At 38.3% G+C, this 24,585-nt stretch overlaps 1 protein-coding gene across 1 annotated transcript in view; it reads right to left on the bottom strand.

Moving 5' to 3' along the window:
- The window catches only part of AHR (aryl hydrocarbon receptor), a 42,838-nt gene extending 18,475 nt beyond the window's left edge, over positions 1-24,363 (bottom strand). Inside the window, exons 1-2 of the mRNA XM_081146450.1 lie at positions 23,716-24,363; positions 11,833-12,020 (exon numbers count right to left, since the gene is read on the bottom strand). Coding sequence (XP_081002576.1) covers positions 11,833-12,020; positions 23,716-23,780 — 253 coding nt within the window. The 5' untranslated portion in view covers positions 23,781-24,363. The remainder of the gene's footprint in view (positions 1-11,832; positions 12,021-23,715) is intronic.
- Between the last annotated feature and the right edge of the window lie 222 nt (positions 24,364-24,585).

Here is a 24,585-nt window from a genome sequence, read left to right as displayed (position 1 = left end):
TTCCTCATCTTTAAATGACAGTGATAACTCTGGAGACAAATTCTTTTGAGGGCTAAAATAACATGTAGAGTACCTGGGTAATAACACCTGGAATCTATAACTCACAGCTATATGCTGAGTTTATACACTCTCAAACCACTATGGAAAGCAGACACTAAGTGCACTTCAGAAATAATTGAGTATTTTCTCATCTCTAAACAGGGAGCATTAATGAGCATCCAGTAGGACTGCTGTGATGCCTACACTATATCTACAATAAAGATTTGAAAATACTTCTAAACAGTAAATTATTATAAAAATTTTATGTCTGATCAGATGCATAGGACACTTCTAACATTATACCACTGGCATTAAATACATGACAGTTCATAGAAACAAAATGTAATCTCTGAAAAAAAGTGTCCAGTTGATTCTGCTACTTGGGGAGCATTTGCTATTCTGAACAGATACTTGTTAAAATCTCATCTGTGGGAATAGCACACCTTCCAAAGTGTACAGATATGATACTGAACATTCAGAGGAATGTTAAGATCATAAACTGTCAAAAATTTTCAACTGTCTCTTCATTGAGAGGTTGTTGAAGCAATGACACAAGTAAACATTTAATTGATGATGGATTTTAAGTGTAAATATATTATGGCATTATCAAATTGTCACATTACAAACTGATCCAAGTCTTACTCCCATGTGCATTTAACCATATCCATGTTTCCTAATATGGCACTTTTCTTCCTTATACATCTGAGCTCAGATTTCCATTTCTCCCTACAAGCCAAATATTTCCTCCTCAATAAATATGCTCTGAATTGTTAGAGAAATTCACAAGGAAGAAATATTGGCATGTGGTGAACTGCATCTTGTATTTTGTTACCACAGTTTTCATTTAAACAGAATGATGACACGATAAATGTCTTGCCAGGGAAAAGCAAAAGCCTTTTCAATATCTAATTGTTGATATAAATTCAATTTATTTTATAATAATATTTATCATCTCCTTTATTACTTCTGGAAGGAACAGTTAAATTCCATTCCCACACTGATACAAGCATGAAAGAGAGCAAAGCTATCACATATTATAAAATTCAACCAACCACATAAACTTTTATAAATTAGATAGGGTTAAGTAATGGATGCAGTATTTCTTAACTATAAAGAAAACATGTTTAGATGAGCAAGCACACTGTATCCATAGTTTCTACCCTCATCAGAACAAACTATGTCACCTCTCCCTGAACAAACTGTCTAGAGTTGAGTGTGTGCCACTTATGGAAAAAAATAGGGGGAAATAAATTATTACAGATTATATCAAAAGGCTAAAAAGAGTTTATTAGCAAATTTCTCTCTCTAAATCAAAATACAACATTAATTCAACAAAGGGATTCTCAGATGATAGCAATACCAGGTCTATAAAGGCCTCTATGCATCTTCAAGAAATCATTATCATTTATATAACAATTTTAATTCCTTCACAAATCTCTTAGTTTCAGGACAAATCCACTACCAGCTTAAAGCATCAGGCAGGCAAGCATTCTACTGTCCACGCTGAGAAGATGAAGACAAGACGGAACAGGGAGGTTAAAGGTCTTACCTAAGGCCACGAGATTCGTTAACTGACCTCCCCTCCGTGTCTCCTGCCTGCCAGTGCTTTGGGTACAGGACACGCTGAGATCAAGAGAGGGAATGCGGTCTCTACAACGCACAGAATAGAAGCCTGAAGCTAGACACTGTCAAGAATCCAGCTGACACTGAAATAGTCTCTAAAGCTGACCACAAAGGGCACCCCCGCATCATGTGGGCAAATTTAAGGCTGGAAGAAATGGAAAGGATTCAATACAGACAATTTTAGTTTGATTGGATCCAGTTTGACTGCTTATCTCCCTCCTGACCACCCGCTGCTGATACCTGAATAGTTTGATGGCTTCTATAGACAACCAAGAGGCAAAAATTACCTCTAGTATTATTTTTCTGTATGGACGTAAATGTCATTTTTGTTTACATTTTCATGTGCAGTTCTCTCTCTGGCCCTCTAGTTTAAGAACCTGAAACACCACATGAAGGCATCTCTACGTGAACTCTTGACCACTTTACCATGGTTTCATATTCCACACACACACATTTGCTTTCCTCTACCTCTGCCCATCCTTAAAACATCTCGTCTTTGGTATTTTTCCTCTTATTCCATATACTTTCCCCAGGAAAATTTTATTTGCTTCCGTGGTTTAAAACACTATTACAACTATAGAATGACTGCAAAATCTAAATCTTAGCCATGAACTAATAAATGATTAAAAGGCTTTAAGAGCAGGATTTTAAAATAACACATAAAAAGATTAGTAAGTAAAAATGATTAGTCATAATGTGTCTCATTACAGACCTTAATGTGATTAATGTTATATTAGTGAACACAGTTTCTAAAACCCTATAACGTGAAGATGTAATTTTCCATTAACCAGGTTACAAAGCATGGCAAAAAAAAATCAAATGATTTAATTATAGACACTTAAAACCTATATTTGGAAAAAAATTAAAAGGAAAAATTACCTACTAAAGTTGGCTGGCTTTTACTATTACTCCCTCTGCCCCCCCGCCCAAAAAGCTAAAGGATAAATTTATGACCAACTGGACCTATTCATGGCCAAGCAATTAAAGATCCTAGAGTCATAAAACACTTGGTAATGATCAAAGAGAAAACCCATTAAAGCAGTAAATTTAAAAGGCAGAAAAGAAGCAAAACATGTACTAAAGGATGTAACGAGTTTGAATTATAGTTTGAATCTTTGATACATATTTGTCACTGTTTGTTTTTTTTTTAAATACTTGTCAAAGCAAACACACACACTCAGAGATGAAAGTGTCCTATACAAAATCATGAAATATTAAATTTATTCACAGAATCTAATGAACCTCACACTGTAACTTGGACTATGTGATGAAAAAGAGATTAAACTGTTGATCCAAAGAGGTTATACTGTTAAATGTAAGAGTCCAGATTTGACTGCCAGTTCGACTTCACTCAGTAAGAATTGTACTGATTCATCTACTTTATTCATGTGTTTCAATTTGCATGAATGTGATTATAGAAAGATCAAATGTGATCTTTTTTTTTTTAAAATATATCTTTATTGATTTCAGAGAGAGGAAGGGAGAGGGAGAGAGAAACATCAATGATGAGAGAGTCATTGACCAGCTGCCTTCTGCACGCCCCCAACTGGGGATCGAGCCCGCAACCTGGGCACATGCCCTGACCTCCTGGATCCTAGGTCAACGCTCAACTGCTGAGCCATGCCTGGCTGGCTGATCTTTTAGGCAAACAAATATTTTGAACATTTCTAGAATTAAGAGGGTAAGAGATACAAACTTCCCATTATAAAATAAGTTATCGGGATGTAATGCACAACAGATAATATAGTTAATATGGTAATAATTTTGTACAGTGACAGACACAAACCCATTTAACTTTATAAAATATCAACCTTTAAAAGGGCTTTACATTCATTTTTACCGCTTGTTCAAGCTCATTGGCATTCATACATGCATATATATCTGCTTTTCAAGATCACGTTCTTGCTACACAGATACCAGAACAGGACTGAAATACAGAGAAACATGCAAGCTAAAGATGAATAACCACAATAGCTCTCTTTAAAAACCTAATGAACTGGAAGTGATTTGTTAAAGCATCTAACCAAAGGAAGACTAAGAGAGCACATAAAATTTTTATTTAAAATAAAGTCAACAAAGGTCCACGGTAAACAGCGAGGTAGAGTAAGTGTTAGATCATCCCATAATGTTAACTGTTCTCATCCTCTCCTCACCCAGCATTTTTTGACTTCATGAGATTTAAATGTGTGCAGACAGAACTTTATAAAATGGTGATGATTTTAAGCAAGACTCAAGATTTTCCCCTATATTACCTAGTTTTCAAAATAACCAGAAAACTATTCCCTATGACATTTGCAAACGCAGGATTTTGGAATTAGAAACTCAGATCCCCAAACTTACTTTTATCAGACTTAAAGTAACTTACAGAAAAATATCTTTTGGTTTCTTGCAGAAAGGAAAACTTAAACATCTCAATATTTTAAGTCTCATAGAATAGCCCATGACTCAGAGAGCATGGAGGAGGAAAGATTTCACGGTTAATGGTAGTTTATTTATTTAAAATATATCTTTATTGATTTCAGAGAGAGGAAAGGAGAGGGGGAGAGAGAGAGAGAAACATCAATGATGAGAGAGTCATTGATCAGCTGCCTCCTGCACGCCCCTGACTGGGGATTGAGCCCGTAACCTGGGCCTGTGCCCTGACCAGGAATCAAACCATAATCTCCTGGATCCTAGGTCGATGCTCAACCTCTGAGCCACGCCCGGTGGGCTTAATGATATTTTAAATGATGCAACACTTACTATGAATATTTTACTAAATTATCACATACTATATGCCACTGACCCCAACTACTGTCTCAGAGAAAGAAAACTTTTCTGTCTTTTTACACCTCATTAGATATTTGTGTCTCAACAGAGAACATGGATTAGTTATTCCCAAATTTTTAATTCTGGGTGTTGCTGTTCAAAAGGAGAATAATTTAAACACAATACTTATATGATGATGAGTATTTTAAAAGGTGATGATGAAATCTAATTCAAATTTTTCTATGCTGAAATTACTATTACTAAGAATGAAACATCACACCCAGCTGGGCATGGCTCAGAGGTTGAGCGTCGACCTAGGATCCAGTTGATCGGGGTTCAAGTCCTGGTCAGGGCACATGCCCGGGTTGCGGGCTTGATCTCCAGCAGGGGGCGTGCATGAGGCAGCCGACCAATGACTCTCATCACTGATGTTTCTATCTCTCTCCCTCTCCCTCTCTTTTCCTCTCTCTGAAATCAATAAAGATAAATTTACAAAAAGAAAAAAAAAAGAATGAAACATCACCATACCTACTCATATTGGTCAACAAGCTCAATGCCCACTGTTTGATCCTGGCATAAGAGGCAGAATATGTGGGAGGAAAGCAACCCTTTCTCTTAAGATCAACCAATTTCAAAGGTTGGACTGTAACCACCCACATCCCAGTCTCCCTTAATAAACTACTATTAATCACAGTCATTTAAGTTATTTCAACTTGGTAAATGTTTTCCATCTCAGAGGCAACATGGTATTTGAGTTTAATACTTATTTTCTAATTTATGTTCCACTTTTTTTTTTTAATTAAAGTCACAGACATCTCACAAAGGGGAATTTTCACTGATACATCTCCTAGGGCAAGAGAAACAAAAGAAAAATAAACAAATGGGACTACATCAAACTAAAAAGCTTCTGCACAGCAAAAGAAATCAGCCTCAAATTACAAAGGAACCCCACGGTATGGGAAAACATATTTGCCAAGTATGTATCTGATAAGGGGCTAATTTCCAAACTGCACAAAGAACTCATAAACTCAACAAGAGGAAGACAATCCAATTAAAAAATGGGCAAAGGAACTGAACAGACACTTCTCCAAAGAGGACATACAGACGGTCAAGAGACATGTGAAAAAATGCTCAACATCGCTAATCATCAGAGAGATGCAAATTAAAACCACAGTGAGGTATCACTTCACACCTGTCAGAATGTCTACCATCAACAAATCAACAAATGATACATGCTGGCGAGGGTGTGGAGAAAGGGGAACCCCGGTATGCTATTGGTGGGAATGCAAACTGGTGCAGCCACTATGGAAAACAGTATGGAGGTTCCTCAAAAAATTAAAAATGGAGCTGTCTTTTGACCCAATTATCCCACTTCTAGGAATATATCCTAAGAATCCTGAAACACTAATCAGAAAGAATATATGCACCCCTACGTTCATAGCAGCGCCATTTACAATAGCTAAGATCTGGAAACAGCCCAAGTGCCCATCAGTAGATGAGTGGATAAAAAGCTGTGGGACATTTACACCATGGAGTACTATGCAGCTGGAAAGAACACGGATTTCGTGACCTTTGGGACAGTATGGATGGACCTGGAGAATATTATGCTAAGTGAAGTAAGCCAGGCAGAGAAAGACAAACATCACATGATCTCACCTTTATGTAGAATCTAAAGAACTTAATTAACTGATGAACAGAATAGATTCAGTAACATGGAAGCATGGATCAGACTGATGAATCTCAGAGGGATGGAGGAGGGCAGGTGGGTGGAGGGGGAGACAGTAACCAAAGAATTTATATGCATATATGCACACATGGACATAGACAATAGTGTGGTGAAGGCCTGAGGGGAGGGGGGAGTGGGTACGGGGTAAAGGGGGTTAATGAGGGGGAAAAGGGACATCTGTAATATTTCGAACAATAAAATAATAATGATGATAATAAAAATAATAAAGCCATTTACTGAAAGAGCATGTTTGAACACGTATTACAGTCTGGATTTTCATGTATTACATGTAGCTTGTGCTAAAAATCAGTGTTCCGAACACTCTATACGACATTCTAAGAAAGTACATAAACTTTGGTAGAGGTTTAAACAATGCAAAACAAACAAAAAACAAAAACAACAAAACAAAAAGGATAGTGTCAACCATAGAGATGGAAGCATGCAACAGGCTGAGGAATCTCAGGGGGAAGGCAGGGGTGGGGAAGTGGGTGGGGAGAGATTAACCTAAGAACTTGTATGCATATATGCATAACCCGTGGACACAGACAGTGTGGTGAGGGACTGGGGGGGGGGGTCAATGGGGGAAAAATGGGAGACATCTGTAATACGTTCAACATTAAAGATAAATTACAAAAAGAAAAAAAAGGAAAGTGTCATCTTAAATTTCTGGAATTTGGTGGAAAGGTTTGAAGATGTTAAGGGTTTTAGGGGCTCTTCCAGTCTGCATCTCCAGCACGTAAGTGTACACACTCGTCAGGTCACAGCTCCACTTGACCACTTAGCTGTCCTCAGGCTCCCTGCTGGCCAGATTTAATCTATCTTGAGAGGTGAAAAATTGCACTTGACCATGTTTAATTGCCAACATCAGAAAACAGCAAATTTTAGATTTCTGTTATTTGCTAAAAAAACAGAAAAGGCTCTCCAGAAATACTTCGAAGATACAATAATTTAGAGGAGTCTTTAAAAAAATAAAAATAAGCAGGCAAAAATAGAAGGCAACACAGAAGAGCAGTGCTACTTAAGAAAACTGAACAGAACTTAAGCAGCTTCTAATATTTTAATCTATTATTTGTTATTAATATATTATTAATCCTAAAACATGTCTAAATGTGTCCATTGTGCAGAAATAAAAAATAAACTACCACCTTATTCTGGAATTTCTCATCTCTCAAATTTGCAAAGGGGGTGATATTTTAAATCCAGAGGCCTATTTGTACATCACATTGATGCTAACAAAAATAAAAAATGTAACAGGATTGCCAGACTGCTGGGAAGTACAAAAGGAACATCAAGCAAAGAAGAAAAGGTGCAGTGGCCCAGGAACAAGATGATAAATATAAAGCGATGGCCAAGGAGCAAAGAGTGTGGCTAAAGAATGCAAAGCGAGGTACTGAAAGCACCGAGAAAGGATACAGTGATACTAGTCTGTTCAAGAAAGACTACAGAGCTTTGACATTTGAGTCCTTAAATATTCCTACGTTTCACCACCTGATACAGCCAATCATAGACCATGTAAAGACTTCTGACTGCAACAATTCAATAAAGCAAATTATTTCTTGCATCTGGATATTTACAGAGAGAGAATAAACTAATTGATACAACCAATAATGGCAAATTGACCACTAACAGAAAGATTACCTGGAAATAGTAAAAAAATTAACATCTTAAACAAGCCCCAGAAATATATTTCTAAACACATCTAGAATATTCAATAGGAATTTTACATTGTTTTCCAGACATAAGTTAGTGAAATTAAGTTAATAAATATTTACTGAATGCCTACTATGGGGTAGGCATTGTTTCAAGTGGTAGCAACAGGCACTATACGGAATGTTTAAGTGCACCCCACAAAATAAAGCACTCTATAAAAATTTTCATAATGATTATTTTATCTGTAGCATCAATAGACAGTACACACTGAAAGACAATTCTATGAGCTTTACTGTCTATATATACATATAGTTCAAGACTTTTCAAGGATTAAATATTCAAACTTTCCTTCATTTATGTCTTTAGTTGAAACCCAAACTAATAACTAACATTTATTAAGCAGCATTTTACTTCTCTTGAAAATGCTCCTTAAATGATTCATTACAAATACTTAATGCATATTTTTAAAGGATCTCACATACTATATGTTGGTTTCTGAGACACTGCACCCTGAGCTATTAGAGAGCAGAAATGCCCCCCCTCGTTTCTTCTTTGTGAATTAAGAACCTGCACAGTATTTATAGTAAAACACAATCTTGAATTACAAAATTTATTATAAAATCATTTCAATTCAATAGTGTCAAAGAAACTGCTTCTAATTTAACATAATTCAAGCATGACTAAGATTGTTCAAGCCCTTAAAGGTCATATTTCGGAAGGTCTTGAATACATATAAATATCAGTGTCGTACTTAAAAACTTAAGTATTGCTTAAGCAGGATAGTCATGGCTCCAAAGTTTAAGAAGATCCATTCAAGTTGGATTATTTAAACTTGCAATAAATAGGCGTATTTTCTTGGAAAAGTATCTATTGTTACAGTAAAACCTGAGTTTCCTCTCTAACTAGATTGTATGATTACTCGTTTATATTGTCCTTTCCGCAGGAATTCACACCCCCCGGGTACATCCTGTTATTCACTTAGAGCTCCCCTCAACCTCACTATACTGCTTCCCTAACAGTGGTTTAAGCGCACAAAATCCTGACCGCTACCGACAGTCTGCGCGCCGCGCGCCTTCAGGTCATGAGGGTTACCTTAAAATTTTTACTCCGCGTTCTCTCAGAAGACGGCATTGCTGTCCTAACCACTGGTGGCCTGGACAAGCCTTTGGGATCTTTTTCACTGATTATGTCCCTCGCCTTCCACCTAACTGTTTTTGTATTTGCACAACCTAAGAAAGTGCTTAAGAGTGTGCTTCCCACTGAAACCAGAGCACATTCTTCCTAAAATTTTGTACGCTTGGATTTGTCTTTCTGAAGGCAAAGCAAACAATATTTTTAAAAAGGAATTAGGGGTATAATCAAGGCCAGATTAAATCACTGCCTCGGATTCATCTAGGATGCTTATTAAAAACACAGATTCCTGGGTTCTACGTAGAACCTACATAGAATCAGCAAAAAGGGGGCATGCCGTAGAATGTGCATTTTAAATAAGCTCTCTAGGTTATTCTGATGCACACTAAAATTTAAAAACCAGTAATGCGAAGGACCTAAAATTCAAGATAACATAATGGAAAAAGGAATTATGCAAATGGGGGAATAAGGCCTACTGTCAAATACAAAGAACTAGAAAAAAAATTAAAAAACTCATTAGTGAAGAGCTAATAAAATACTTTGCAACTACTATGAACTCCATAATGAGCCAGCTAAACTATGACATTCTTTGGAAACTCCTTTACTTGAGGCACTGAACAGGGCATACGTGCCTAATGAAAAAAAAAGTATATATATTTATATACTAAATACACATACAGAGTGTCCCCAAAAAATGTACAGGGAATTTAACAGCTGATAGCTTAATTTTAAAAATGAAATGTACCTTAATAAACACTGCCTTTATAATTATCCAAAGTGCGTGTATACATTTTGGGGACACCCTGCATATATTAAAGCGTGTATTTAGGGATGTGTGTGCATACGCATACACACACAGCCTAGAAAGCAGTAACTGTGTTAGTATTAAGTGGCACACTGCTACCCACTCACCAGCAGCTTCCGTTCTGCTGCACTACTTCTGAACAGGGAACCACCTATACATTTTTTTTTCTCTTTCTAACATAAAGTTTGCTTTCTTGTTGTAGAGCAGCAGGAAATGAAAAGGCAAAGTGACTCACATCAATACATCTTTGCCGGAGTTAAGGAGTAATGCCCCTCTGGCTTCTAGACTGTTAGCTAACTCTCTAAAGGCAGAGACCACATCCTCCATGCCATGGAACCCTCCCCACCACCAAGGTCAAGCAGTAAGCACAGCAAGTGAATAAATGCTGGGAATCAGGACAGCATTCCATGAAGCTGGGAATGGTCTTGGGTTAGGGTCAACCACAAGGGCTCCTAAACTTCCACATGCAGATCTAGACTCACCACCAGAGTAGTGTATGATGCCCTACGTCTGGGATGGGGCCCAAGATCTGGCACTTCTCACAGTTCCCAGGTGATGTTAAAGCTGCTTCTCTGCAGACTAGACTTTGAGCACTATGGATTGAGGGGAAAATTCTCGGGTTTTTGCCATGTAAATGGTCCCCCAAAAAGAGAATTGAGACATGGTCAGGAAAAACAATATAGGGAATCTGGAAACCTAGGTTCTAGTTCCAACTCTATCATAAAATGGCTATATAGCTGATAAACACACACACACACACACCCCCCTCAATGACTATCACATAAGTCATCTAGAAGATGAAGGGTCTGATATAGATGAAAACTGAAAATTCAAAGACTTTTTATGTAGATCAGAGAAAATTTAAGTGTCTAATATGAACCCTGAAATGATTACCCTCAAACCAGTGCTTATTGCCCAGATCACAACTATTAAACTGTATAGCTATCCAAAATAAAGAACATACAGCAAGCAAACAAAAAATAAAAAGATGCTCAGACTAAACACATCAAATCATCTAAATATAAACCTAAAGGGAAATAACTGTTTTGCAATATTCCAAACACAAATTACAAATTCAAGTATCTGTAAATGTGTCTAGGGCAGCAGGATCAGCACCATCTGAGAGCATATTGGAAATGCAAAATCTCTGGCACACCTAAGCCGGCTGCATAAAAACCTTCATCTGAACCAGATCCCTAGGTGATCTGTACGCACACTGAAGTGTGAGAAACACTGACCTAGGCCACTGAGGTTTTACCCTTCATTCTCTACTACTATTTGTAAAATAACATGATATATTTAAAAGACTGAGCATTTCCTGAAAAAAAAATCTATTTCTGACATATGAACAGATAAAAAGAAATCAAGAAATGGTTTTAAATGAAAGGACACATTGAGACATTTTCAAACAAAAACTTCCATTTAAAATGCTTCCAGACTAGGAAATACTGTATGATTAAAAAGTAACGAATATCACCTAGCTCAAATCCCTAACTTATACAGCTGAGTAAAGTGAGGGACAGGGATGTTAACTGGTTTGGTTAGTCAAACAGTTTGTCAATAGCACAATAGAGACTGAAATCCAATTCTACTGACTCCTATAATACAATGCCCTTTTCGGTAGAAAAGAAGAGTTTTAATCACATTTTCTGAGATGCACATACAGTTAATATAAAGCAGAAGTATATGTAATTTTGAAAGGATAAATGAAATGACATATCTATAAAAACATACGAAGGAAATCCATAGTAGTTAATATGTGTTTTATTCTTTCCATTAAAAAAAAGAGAGATTTTAAAAAAATAAATTGGAAAAAGAAGTGGAACTGGAAACTGACATACTTAATATGAGCATAAGTTCCAAATACATAATTTTCAAAGAATGACACCACATTATCATTTAGTGGCAGCATCTGTTTAATGAATAAATCTGGAAAACTGACTTTTGGAAATATGAGAAATTTGGCTCTGCTACTTAAGTTTTACTATACAGCAATAAACAAAACTTTTTCACATGTGGCTAATTTTTGCAGTTCTCAACACAGCAGCAGCCAAATTCAACATAAGTATTTTATAAGCAACGACAGAAAAATTAAACCCTTTTGTCTCACCATCAAAGAAGCTCTTGGCTCTTAGGTAACTGACACTGAGCCTCAGAACGGAAAGCTTGTCCAGCTTATTAATAACATCTTGTGGAAAAGGCAGCAGGTTCGCCAAACGGTCCAGCTCTGTATTGAGTCGGTCTCTATGTCGCTTGGAAGGATTTGACTTGATTCCTTCAGCGGGGACTGGCTTGATGCTGAAAAACAAACAAAATGCTGTGAAATACTCTAAAATCTATAAAGCAAACATTTCCACTGCCTTATAGCATCTCCTCAAATATTTCTCTCATAAAACAAACATCTGAAATCTTTCAGTTTACATAAATCCTTTCAAAATGCGCCTTTTATATCTTAATTAAGCAAAAGGAGAGAATGGGCAAAATTCTTCATAATGTTTTTATTAAAAGCTTATGAACCCATGATAGGAAATCACTAAGTATATCTTATATATTTCATATGAATGTGGTATAGTGATTTCCAATGAACAAATCTACTAGAATTTTCCCCTCTTTAAATACAACCATTGTTAGGGAAAGGGTGGGGGGAAGAAATCTGTAATAAATTATGTGAAAATCATGCTTCCTTTGCAATTTTCTAGAAGCATCGTGGCATCATTTATGTTGTACATAAATAAGAGCCACCCTAAATAAAAAGCTCACATTCATCACCCCAGCTTCCTAAATTTAACAATTTCATCCTGTTAGTGGTAATTTCTCGAAGCCCTCTGGGACCTCCAGATGGTCCAAACACCATCTAATGGGGTCCTCCAATATTAAAACAAGAAAAAATTTGACTTTAGATATTTATATTTGTTGAATGACAAATATTAGAGGTTAACTGTGATTACTGGCAAATTTTGCTTTTATGACTGGTCAGTACTTCTACTTTATTAGCATCCATAGTTTGTGCTTCAATTAGAAAATCCAATGAAACCCCAACATTTAGTATGATTTTCATCTTAGAGAAAAGACACTTATGGTTAAGAGAACTTGAGTTTAGAAATAAGAAGTTAAACTAGTTTACACAAAGGCCTTAGCTAGGATTCACAGCAGAAATTCACTATGTAAAGTGAATTTACAGATCATTAGACACTCATTCTGAAATATAGAGAAGCTATTAGAAAACCAAACAAAGTAATTTTAAGATCATGCCTGCACCTTTCCATTTGACAGAAAAATAAAGAATTATCTGGAGTATCTTCTAACGAAGTCTTTTTTTCTAGTTTTATTGAGAAAACAAAGACATTTTTTGACAATTCAAATAACAGTACCTTAAAAAGCAGAAACTGACATGAGTATAGTGCTATTAATTTGATGCAATCAAAACATTTCTAGATAATATGTTTTTGATGTTATATGTGGGGAATACTTTACGCAAAAAGATAAAAAGTAATATGAAATTTTAACAGTTTTTACACTGTCCCTAACAAGAAATTTCTTCTGAACTTGCCTATTTCTAGTTTTTTCTATTATAGTTCATGTTATTTCTACAAAAATGATTAATTGGTAAAATGGCACACATACAAAGTAAGTCAGTAAAACTACTTCCAGACTGTTTATGTAACTGTATAATTAATGGTGACTGTTTCTCTAGCTAGTTTCCCTTAATCATATTGCATTATAATCAAATTCAAGTAACACCTAATTACTACATTTCTCCAATTAATCAACTGAATTTCAACTTTTACCTATAATGCATGTCTACCTCACTGAGTAATGCTCTCTTGTCAATACAAATATTCATTTGCACCTATCATGTCTTGGGCAGGCCAGAATAATACTATTCTACATATTCCTCCCATACTAATTCTGTACCTGATGCATCTTATGCAAATGTCTTACACAACCATTCCATTAAGGAATATTCTCTTCAGATAACATTTCCAAAAATTAAAAATCAAATCCAGCCCTGCATGCTTGGTAGCTTTCCAATAAAGATTATAAAACACTGGGAAGAAGAGAGTAAAGCTAACACTGAAGCAAGACAAGCTGATAGGACACAGGGAGAAATAACAGTTCAAGAAAGAGGCGTAGCGGTATTCCTCCAAGTGTTATGGGAGCTAAGTACTGGGAGCAACTACTTGAAAAAAGATTTTTACAGAAAAGATGGTATATGAAATGGATCATGAAAGACAAACAGGATTTCAGGAGGAGACATGACTGAGGAGGGGTGAGCTGTGAGAAGCCCCGTATGAAGTGTGACACACAGGGTGCAAGAGAGAGGAGAATGGGGAAGCGGGTTGTGATTCCAGGCAAAGTGGGGGGTGCTCTTCCCCACTGGGTGCTGCTGGGCGTGGAGTTCTTAACAGCAGCCCAAGAAAAACAATTTTCTGAGACTAGCACGAGTGATTTTTATTTGTATGAAATTAAATGCCTGCGTTTCTAAAGTCCCATTTCCTTTAGTCCTGTCATAGAAGTGTAGCTGGGGTTTCAGTAAAGCTAGAAGCAAAGGCAGGGTCTGGATTTCCTTTCCCTGCTGGAGCTGGGGCCAGTTCAGCATCAGGCTAGCTGCAGTCCACCAGTCCACTGGGTGTGGGGTCCTGTGAGTGAAAGCATGGAAGCAGGGGCCAAAGAGCCCCACAAGCCCCAGGCACACGAGTCCCAAGAGAGCCAAGAGCCTAACAGACTGAACTCCTTTCTTTAGGGGGTTACGTATCCCAAATCTTTGAGCCCTTGCAGTGGCCACACCCATGCTGGCCCACCATCTCTGCTCCCAGGTGTGACTGACAGCAAGCACCTTCGCTAGTCCCCCCCACCTTTACTGAGCTTGTGTGTATCTTCCCTGTGTCCAGTCCCCTTCCTCCAATGTTTTACAGGGCACATGCCTATGATGTGTGGCCTTCCCCTTGCTTGCTTGCTGTTATTAATAACTAGCTAACTACAATGGTACCAGTTGGGACCACATTCTTTCAACAAATATTGACCACCCAGCATGTGGCAAGCACAGAACGCTCAGCAGTGAACGAAAGCCACGAGAGCTCCTGCTCTCATGAAGCTTACATCCCAGTGGGAAGATACACACACCAACACAGAGCTTTGTCTGTAAGCATCAGGAAGAAACATAAAGCAAGGTAAGGAACGAAGGAGTGACAGGGGCGCTAGTTTTGACAGCCAGGGAAGGTCTCTCTGCTGTGATGTTTCAGCACAGACATGAAGACAACCAGGGAGTGAGCCCTGTGGGTGTCTGATGGGAAAATATTCAAGGCAGAGAGTGCAGCAACTCTCCTCACAGAAATGGTGCCAAACTGTGGACTTTGGTATCTGAAGTCATCTTAAGCTTTCAGCTCAGGTTTGCATGACCAGTCTTGTGTTTTCACTCAGCTGACTGGTGACGGAGAGCACACAATGCGGGGCAGATCTCACTGAGGTGAGCGCCTCTTTCTAAAATGTAACTCCAGGTCACTCCTCTGATGCAAACTTTCAGTGGCTCCCCACAGTCCACATTCCTCAGCCTAGCAAACAAAATGCTCCTTGATCTTCCTATGGCCCCTAACTATTCCTCTGGCCTCATTGTTTCCAGCCAAGGCCTTCCTTGTCCATTATATTCCAGAGCTAAGAAATGACCTACAGTTGCCAATACGTGCTCTGGTGCTTTCATAGGCACTACTCCCCTGCTCTGTCTCACCAGCTTCAAAGCCCTGCGCAATTAGATCACTTTCGTCAAGTCTTCCCTGACCCACTCACAGGGGATCCCTCCCCCACTACTTCTATACCTGATGCATCTTATGCAAATGTCTTACACAACCACTCCACTAAGAAAATATTCTGTGCAGATAACATTTCCCCTAAATTAAAAATCAAATCCGGCCCTGCACTCTTGGTAACTTTCCAGTAAAGATAATAAAACACTGGGAAGAAGAGACTAAAACAAACACTGAAGCAAGACAAGCTGACACGACACAGGGAGAAATAACAACAGTACAAGAAAGAGGCGTACAGGTATTCCTCCAAGTAGTGCTGCCTTTCTTGCCCTGGCTCTTTGCAGAATTCAGCTCTGCCCTAGGAGAGACTGCTTCTTTACACAATGCAAACTTGTTCACAGCTCTAATGTAGTACTATGCACAAGATGGAATATTTAGCATGAGTTCACATTTCCTAAGTCTAGTGTTATGTAACCTATATTGTATATACTTGTTTGTTGCTCTTACTACTATGAAAACTTAATTATTTCTGTATCCCCACTGCTCAGCATAGTATTTGACAGAGAGTGATCTTTCAATTAATGTTTGCTGATCAGAAATGTGCAGAAATGATAGGAGCCTGACCAAAGGCAGTAACAGTAGGATAGTAAGTATAGACTGGCTTGAGATATTTAAACACACACTTTGCGCCTATCACAAAGCTGGGTACATAGCCAGACTCAGATGTTCACTGAATTAAACTCACTTGCTAACCAACTTAGGTATAGGAAGGGAGAGGAAAACATTGAGTAAGGAGAGGCTGCAAATGACTAGAGTTTGTAGCTTTGGATAACAACTATATTTCCCAATACAAGGCATATCAAACACAGAGAAGAACACACACTTGAATAATACCAACATTTAGGTGTAAGGTTGAGGAAGAAGCACAGACAAAGATGACAGAGGAGGAATGATAAGACAGAAAGGATAAGAAACAGAATAGACTACTTTGGAGATTACAGAACAAAGTTAAATGCACAGAGGAATTAAATAATTAAGGATTGAGACGTACTCACTGGACTTGGCATCTCAAACCCAATGTTGTTAAAGCTAAAGTAATGGCTTTGACACACTTTTTCACTGACTTTGTGAGAAATATCCAGAACTACTTTGTGAAAATATTTCATACGTATCCATACATATTGAAGATATACAGAATAATTAAAAATAGAAATCTTACATCGATTACATTTGACTTGCGTTATGCTAGTAACTTTTACTTTTGTTTTGTCTTTAAATCTATGCCAAAATATACTGCCAACCACCTATTTAAATTAAAGGCTATATCTGAAATATAAATGTCCCAGTACGATGGGACTTGGGACACCTAGAGTTCAGAAGTCTGCTGAAATAGACTGTAGGATGTTGATCAGGCAAAGAAAAAATTTATTACTTTTTAAACCTTAACCTCAAAAATCTTGTCCCAACCTGTAACCAAAATAGTTGTGAAATCAAGACTCCAGCTGACTGCATGCCATGCTTCTGTTCTAGAAGCCTGCACGCTACAAGTACTGGTGGTGACAGGCCCAACAGCATGTCCAATGCCAGTTTGAATGTTATCTTGAAAGCCTTAATTTTTCACATCCCAGTCTAAAACGTCTGTTAGGCCCATCTCTTGTGCCCAGTGTCTGAAACTAAGCTGAAAAATTTAGCAACCCAGTGTAAGTTACTGTAATTATGTTTTTATACAACATTTATCATAAAATCTCAAATGACGTGCAAAGATATAGTTTCAGTTATCCCATGAGAATAAAGTGACATTTTCTAACAAGAGATTACCTATCACAGCACCAAGTTTGCTTTATCAGCTTTTTCCTCTGGGTGGTTTAATCCACTCCCACTGCTTCAGGTTACTTACCAATAACTTGTTTATCTTAATTTCCAGCCCCTGTACCTGGATGTCCTCTCATTCATATTTCCCAGAATGTAAGCACCTCCTTCTCTGCATCTGCTTTCCATCCAACAAATAAGTAAATCTCTCTGCCACACCAACTATACCCAATTAAGCCCAACTTTTAAACCTGTCCATTCTTCATTTCTTCCCCATGGTTTCAGTGCATACTTATTTATCTCTGAATATAAATGTTGAATGTTTATAGTTATAAATTACATGCTTCATATAATATTGGGAAGGTGATCTGTGGCACAAATAACATTAAATTCCATTATAAGGCTGGATACAACTGGATATTTTGCTTCCCCATATGAGGCAAAAACCATTTACAACGTCTGAGAATCCTGGCTGGATGTCACGTGTAATGAGTCAGAACTCTGCAGTCATTCTCCTGCTGCTGGCTCCACAGTTGTGATGAGTTAGCCCCGTTCCCTCTTTTCTACCTAAGGAGGGCAATGAGGTGCAAACAACATATGGTCTCTTGCATAGGCTTTAACAATGAAAACTTGGAACATGAAACATGCCTTAGAAATCAGTCACTTCCATAATCCTGAAAAGAATTCATTAGGAATATTCCCTTAAAACTCTTCTATGAATATTTCTTTTTTTTTTTTAGTATTTCCCTTTAAACCCACATACTCCCTTTAAATTCACCTACTATACCGAAATCACTGAAACATTAGCAGAAAAGTCCTAAGTGTGTTGGTCAGCTGTTAAAGGAGTGAATAAAATGAATAATTCTCCAATACCTACTTATGTGCATGGAACTGGAAAGCCCTGGTAGATACAAACACAGAAGATAGGCCTACCTTTAAGGAGCTTATCTTTTGTACTAAGAGGAGAGACATTCTATAACAAGGCAAAATCAAGCATAATGTATTGCTCAATATTGTAGGTACTATAAAAGTGATGCTCAAGAGTTCAGGAAAGTAAGAGCTCAGGTAGAGTACTGAGGGAAGGTTTCATGGAGATGTGGCATCTAAATCAGGTCTTAAAGACAGGTAAATCAAGTCTGATTTCATGATGTCAGAGTACACAGCTTTTTGCAAGTACCCTTCTCTTAGAAAAATCGCAAGGAAAGCAAGAGACAGAAACAGTCTGCCTCCAGTAAACCTAAGAGAAAACTAAACTCAGATGCAAATAAATATGAAGATGGAAAATAGGTAGAAAAGAAATCAGTGACAACACAGAACAAGAAGAAAAGGTGTAATCCTAGCACATTACTTAGCTGAGCAGTAAACAATGCTTACAGTTAAAAAAAATTGTGAAACACTAAAAGTAGATTTAATCTAAAATTGTGATTAACATTATATTGGAAGAATGAAGAAAGGTGGAGAGAGGAAATAGCACTAATAATCTTAACTATCTTAATAAAGGTCAACAGATCACACCAAGCATGCTAAACTGAAGACTGCATATACGTATTACTGAATTTCTTAAATGTGCATGCATTGTTTAATAGGAATATTTTCAAAACAATCGCTCAAAAAACAAGAAAGGAGCAAAGTAAAAATTACTAAAAAATATAAGACAAAGCAATTCAGTATCAAAAGGCCATCTCAAGTAGAAAAATCTTTAAACACCACACTACTACTCCACACACACATAATCCCAACAATAAATTCAATTACCTACCCCACCAGTGTTTGTCTATGAAAGCCAATTGTCAAAATTAATATTTTTAAGCAAATATGCAAGGAAAGACCACCAATGGGAACATAAACTTTTTGCAGAGCAATCCGACACTTTTCTCGGAGCATAGTATTTGGCTCAACATTAAAAGTATGCATACCTTTGTACCCCAAAATTCCATGTATAGGAATTTTCCCTAAGGAAATAACTAAGAATTTGCATAGAAATTCACATAACTCAAAGGTATTCTCTGAAAAACTAGTTAAAATATTTATAAGTTGGAAAAAAATAGACCCCCCCCCCCCAAAAAAAAGAAAAACAGTTAAATTATGGAATACTAAGAGAATGGAGTGCTATGCAGCTATTAAAAGCAATGTTTTAAAGGAGGGGAGGGAGGGAACAAATCACTAAAATAGGAGAAGACTCTTAAGAGGGAAGGGTATGAATGCAAATATGGATTTAAGTATGGAAATCTGGTGTGGGAAATAGTAGATAACTTATTTCAGAAAGTTAACTATTTGAGAACACTGGACAATAAGGAAATACCTAGGATACAGATGTACCATATGCACGGCTGAACTTATTCACCTGGGTAGTATTGTGAAGTTGGTAAAAACATAAGTTTTGGGATCGGATATTCAAACTCCACTGTTTCGTTTCCTACCTGACAATTTTAAATCTGAACCTCAGGTCCCTATCTATAAAACTAAAATATTACCTTTTCATAGTACTATTATAAACTGGTGGTGGGGGGGGAATTATGTATACAAAACACAGTGCATGTTTGTATCAGAGTAAATACTATCAAACAGTTGTTTGTTATATTAAACCACGATATAGATAAAAGCAATTTTACAGAAGTGTGGAAGTAAAAAAGTACTGTTGTTAGAGATTTATTTGTGTGGTACTTATTTCTAAGTAACTGTCTTAATTCTTTTCATCAATAAGCATGTACTATGTGAGTTTATTCAGAGTGAGGCAGCACATTTCAGCCATACCCAGAACTGAGAACATAATCATATACTGCCTCTTACTGTTTCACAGGAGAATTGATTGTTATGCGATAATGTAAGCTAAAATTATTTAAAAAACAGAATTTATGTTTCTCTTTCATTTATATCTCTAGCAGTCTTTAGTTTATTAAATGCTTTTGTTCTACTCATTTTAGTTGTGACAGTGGCATTTTAGCTGTAGGTTTTGACTATCCTGCTATATTGGTCAAGAATGTGCCCAGATCTACAAAAGCAAGAAAACAAGACCTTGTCTTTTAGTTTAGACCTAGTACTCTTTCCATTTATATCTCACTGTTTCCTCCTTTTCCCCCCTTTTTTAAAGAAATGTTACCGATAAGTAAATATTTTCACTTACTCATTTCATAGTTCCAATATGTAAGAGCCTCTACAGTCACTATGTATAAGTTATCTAAATAAAGCTATTTGAAAGAAAAATGATGGTAGAGAAATAATTATGTAACTGAAAAGACTTACCCTTTAATTTTACAGGCTATTTGGAAAATGGTATCATACTACATTTATATGAAACATTTTTCAGGAAAACATTGCACAATTTTATTCTACTAAGTGGGTATTATCCAAATGAGGTTCCTGAGATTTAAATAGAATGAACAGCAACTCAGCAAAAGCAGGAAAGAATACAATGCTTTTGTATTCTAGTAACATTACAAGAATGTTAAGTGAAAAGGAGAGGCTAAAGCTCAGAAGTTATTTCCAGTTCTGACACTTCTTGATGGCTGGCTTGATCACCACTACTGCTGACATCACTTTTAAAGGTAGAAGTCATGTACTCAGGATCCATTATTTGCCAACAGTCAGTACTAGAAGTACAGTAATTGAAATACCACTAAAACTTTTTCTGTATTAACAAAACTTCAAAACTACAAAAACATATCCGAAATTATCATCACTAGAGAAAAACAGATTCTACTTAATGGTACACTTTTCACTTATCTCCATGAGACAACGTAACTCAACAAACTGACCAAAAACAGTTATAATCTCCAAAGAAAATGAAACAAGATTTAAGTAAAAAACAATGTTTTTTTTTGTTTTGAGGAGTGTTGTTAAGTATGGAACAACATTTTAAGGTAACTTATAGAATATATGCCTGAAGTTGTCATGAAAATGTTTTCCTGAAGTAGAAACCTGGATCAGATAGATACAAGGCTGCTTCAGTCCTTTAATTTCATAACTTTTACTACACAGAAAAGGAAGGAAACATTAACTGAGCATCTACTATGTACAACATACTTCAGTGGGATTGAAACGAACACATTTCAGATCTATTTCCTACAAATAAAGGTAAATTTCAACGACAGACTGGCCACTAGAGGGAGTTTATCTTGTTTAATTAATTCAATTGAAGGTGGACTAGAAGAGCTTCAGGTTAAAATTCTGTATCTTTAAATGGGCATCTCATCAAAAGTCTTACACTTATGCTACAACATTTTCTCTTCAAGTAGATTAAAATAGCTTTCACTTAAAGGATCAAAGTGAAATCTCAATAGTATTTTCAGCTCAAACAAGATATATTTTTCTGACAATGTTGACATATTTTAGACCTCATTAGCTACAAACTACTAATTTAACTAAAAAAAAAAATCCATATTAAATATAGTATTAGGTTTAATGGCCACATTCCTTAAATGAACTTTGATTAACTGCATTATGAACCTAACCATTTTTCATGCAGGTGAAAATAATTTATAAACAATTTCATGTGACTCTGTAAATGCCAGCACTAGGCTTTTCCTATGGAGCAATGTAGTGTCACTTAAGGTATTTATATGACCAGAAGCAATGCATGGTGCTCAATAGAGATCTGACAAATATCTATACTAACTAAATAAAATAAAACAAGGGTAATGTGGAAATGCTTTGGCAACACTGTATTACAAGAGATCATTAAATGCAAATATGTTAAAGTCTTAGGAAGTTTATTAAAATATTCAGATAAATAATAAAAAGTACAACTTATATAAATAGAAGGAAAATGTAATATGTTTAAAAGGGGAAGATCTTTAATAAAATAAAATGTTAACTAAAAGCCCAGAATGTTAAACTTTATAATGAATATAAACATAAGGCATTTGACTTTTTTTTTTTTTTAAGTCATGTAGGTTCTTATGTAACACACTGACAGGAACTCAGTAACTTAAAAATCCATTAGGGAGATCTTCAAGTTTTATGACTATACACATAAAACCCATAATACCTGTATTATAAATTATCCTAAGTGTACAATAAATACATAAAATAGGCATTTGGGATGCCTCTCAATTTTACCCTTCAAGAACAAAGTCAAACTAGACAAGCACGTTTTCATATAAGAAATCACTCTACAAAATACAAGTTTGTAAATCAATGTCATAGAACCGACAAGACAGAAAATCGCTAACTCACCAGTATTGCTAATGTTAGACACACTGCAAGACAAGACTTCCAAATTATAATCAGTTGATTTATATATATATATGAATATTCTTTGTTAACACCAAGTCTAGATCTAAAGAACTATGACCTTCAGATTGAAATCCTAAAAAAGGAAATTAAAACTCCAGAATGAAACTTTTGAACTAGTTAGTGCTTTTAAATATAAATCTTAAACTGTTATTTTCCTTATTTCAATTTGTGACCTAAATTAAGTTTTAGGCAGAGTGCATACTTCTGATTGGCTCTGAATAAACCTTTAATGTGTTCTTAGAATTGTTTAAGAAAATCTGAAAAATGTGAAGCAAAGTAACTCAGAGATGATAGAAATAAACACAGGAATACAGCCGGCTCACAGAAGGAAACCTGTCTCAAACACGGATTTGTTTTTCTGAAAAAACTGTAAGGTTATTTGCCATCTCATGCAAATATCCCACCAAAACAAACAAAAAATCTGTTAGTAAACACTCTATCAGGATTGACAAAGCTTTGGAGGAGGGAGAAAAGGGAATTAGAGAAAGTTACCGAGAATGAAAATGTCTGTTTCACTAATTTCCAGGTTCAAATCTGCCACTTCCCAGAGAAACTAAAACTACCGCAAAAGTCTCCAAAACTAAAACTCTCCAAAAGGGTAGCTCAAAAAACAAACCCCCCACTGCACCTTGCCCATCACACTCACTCTGCCTGCTACAATCTACATACATTTTACCGACGTGGTCACGTTGAGCACTTCAAAATTACTTCCAAATAAGTAAGTAAGGGCGCAACAAAAAGCCAATTGCACTAGACCAAAAAATACCTGCAGAGGCACTCAGCCCCTTCCTGCAGGTGATGCGTGTTTAGCTCTGAAACACCTCGCCCTGCCAGGAATGAGAACTCTGCCCGTCCTCTACACTAACCTAAGAGGATATTAAAAGTGGAGGGGGGTTTCAAGGCGGGTTTACGTTAACTAATCCACCAGCCCCACAGGCGGACCAGAGCTGTCAACAAATCAGGACCACAGAAGAGCGCACAGCTGCAAACGGGTGGGGGGGTGAGAGGGTGCCTGCGCGCTGGGGACCGGGGCAATTTTTCAATGCAGTAATTAACCATGGAAAACTGCGAGGCCTGGGTGCCTCGATGCGGCCCCGCACCTCGATTCCACTGGGTCGGGGAAGAGACCTCGTTCCATCGAGCGGGGATCTGGGGACCGAGTGGGGAGCGCCCAGCCCCCGCACCGAAGATGCGCTTCGGTCACTCACGTTTTCTGCACGGGCTTCCGCCGCTTGCGACTGGCGTAGGTGATGTTGGCGCTGCTGCCGTTCATGGTGCCCAGCGGCCGGCGACTCCTCCCCGGGCGCGGGCACCGACCGCCCGGTCTCAGGGACCGGCGGCAGCTGGGACGCGGGCGGCAGCGGCGGGCCGGCGTCCACGAAACCGCGTCCGCTCCACCTGCGTCCTCCGGACCCCGGCTCCCGCAGCCCCGCGCGTCCAGGTGCGCTTCCCGGGCCTGGCGCCGGAGGGGGGCGGGGGAGAGGGCGACGGGCGGGGACCGGTGAGCTGGCGGCGCAGGTGCCGTCTACGCGGGCGGAGGCTCCGCCGCGCAGTCCGCAGGTGAGGCGGCCCGGGGAGAGGAGGAGTCCGAGCCGCCTCTTCGGAATCCTCAGCCTGGGTCCCGCGCGGTGCCGCCGCGCCCCGTGACCGTCGCCGCGGCCCCTTGGATAAGGGAGGCGCCGCCGCGCCGCTCCAGGGGCTTCCCCAAATCTGGGTGCTTCCCGCCGCTCAAGCTCGGGCTGTGGCCGCCACTCCCGGTGCCGCCGGCTTCCGCTCGGCTACGCGGCTGCCCCTGGTCGTGCTCCCGGACCGAGCGTCGAGCGGACCCTCCCGGCGCCGCCTCGCCCCGCGCGCGCACCAGCCGAGTCGCAGAAGCGCCCCCGAGCCCCTCCGGCCCCGCCCCGCCCTCACAGCCCCGCCCCGTCCCACTTGGCCCCGCCCCCGCCAGCTCCCAGGAGGGCCCCGCCTTCCCCGCGCGTGATGACGGAAGACGTACCGACGCCCCGCAGTAGCCATCTTCTTGAGGTCAAGGAGGGGGCGGTGTCTTCTGTGGCCGAGGTTCCAGCCCGGAGAGAGGT

This window comes from Miniopterus schreibersii (assembly GCF_964146895.1).
Source record: "Miniopterus schreibersii genome assembly, chromosome: 9".
Lineage (NCBI taxonomy): Eukaryota > Metazoa > Chordata > Mammalia > Chiroptera > Miniopteridae > Miniopterus > Miniopterus schreibersii.
Note: the sequence above shows the minus strand (reverse complement) of the source record. Positions and strands in the feature narration are given on the sequence as shown.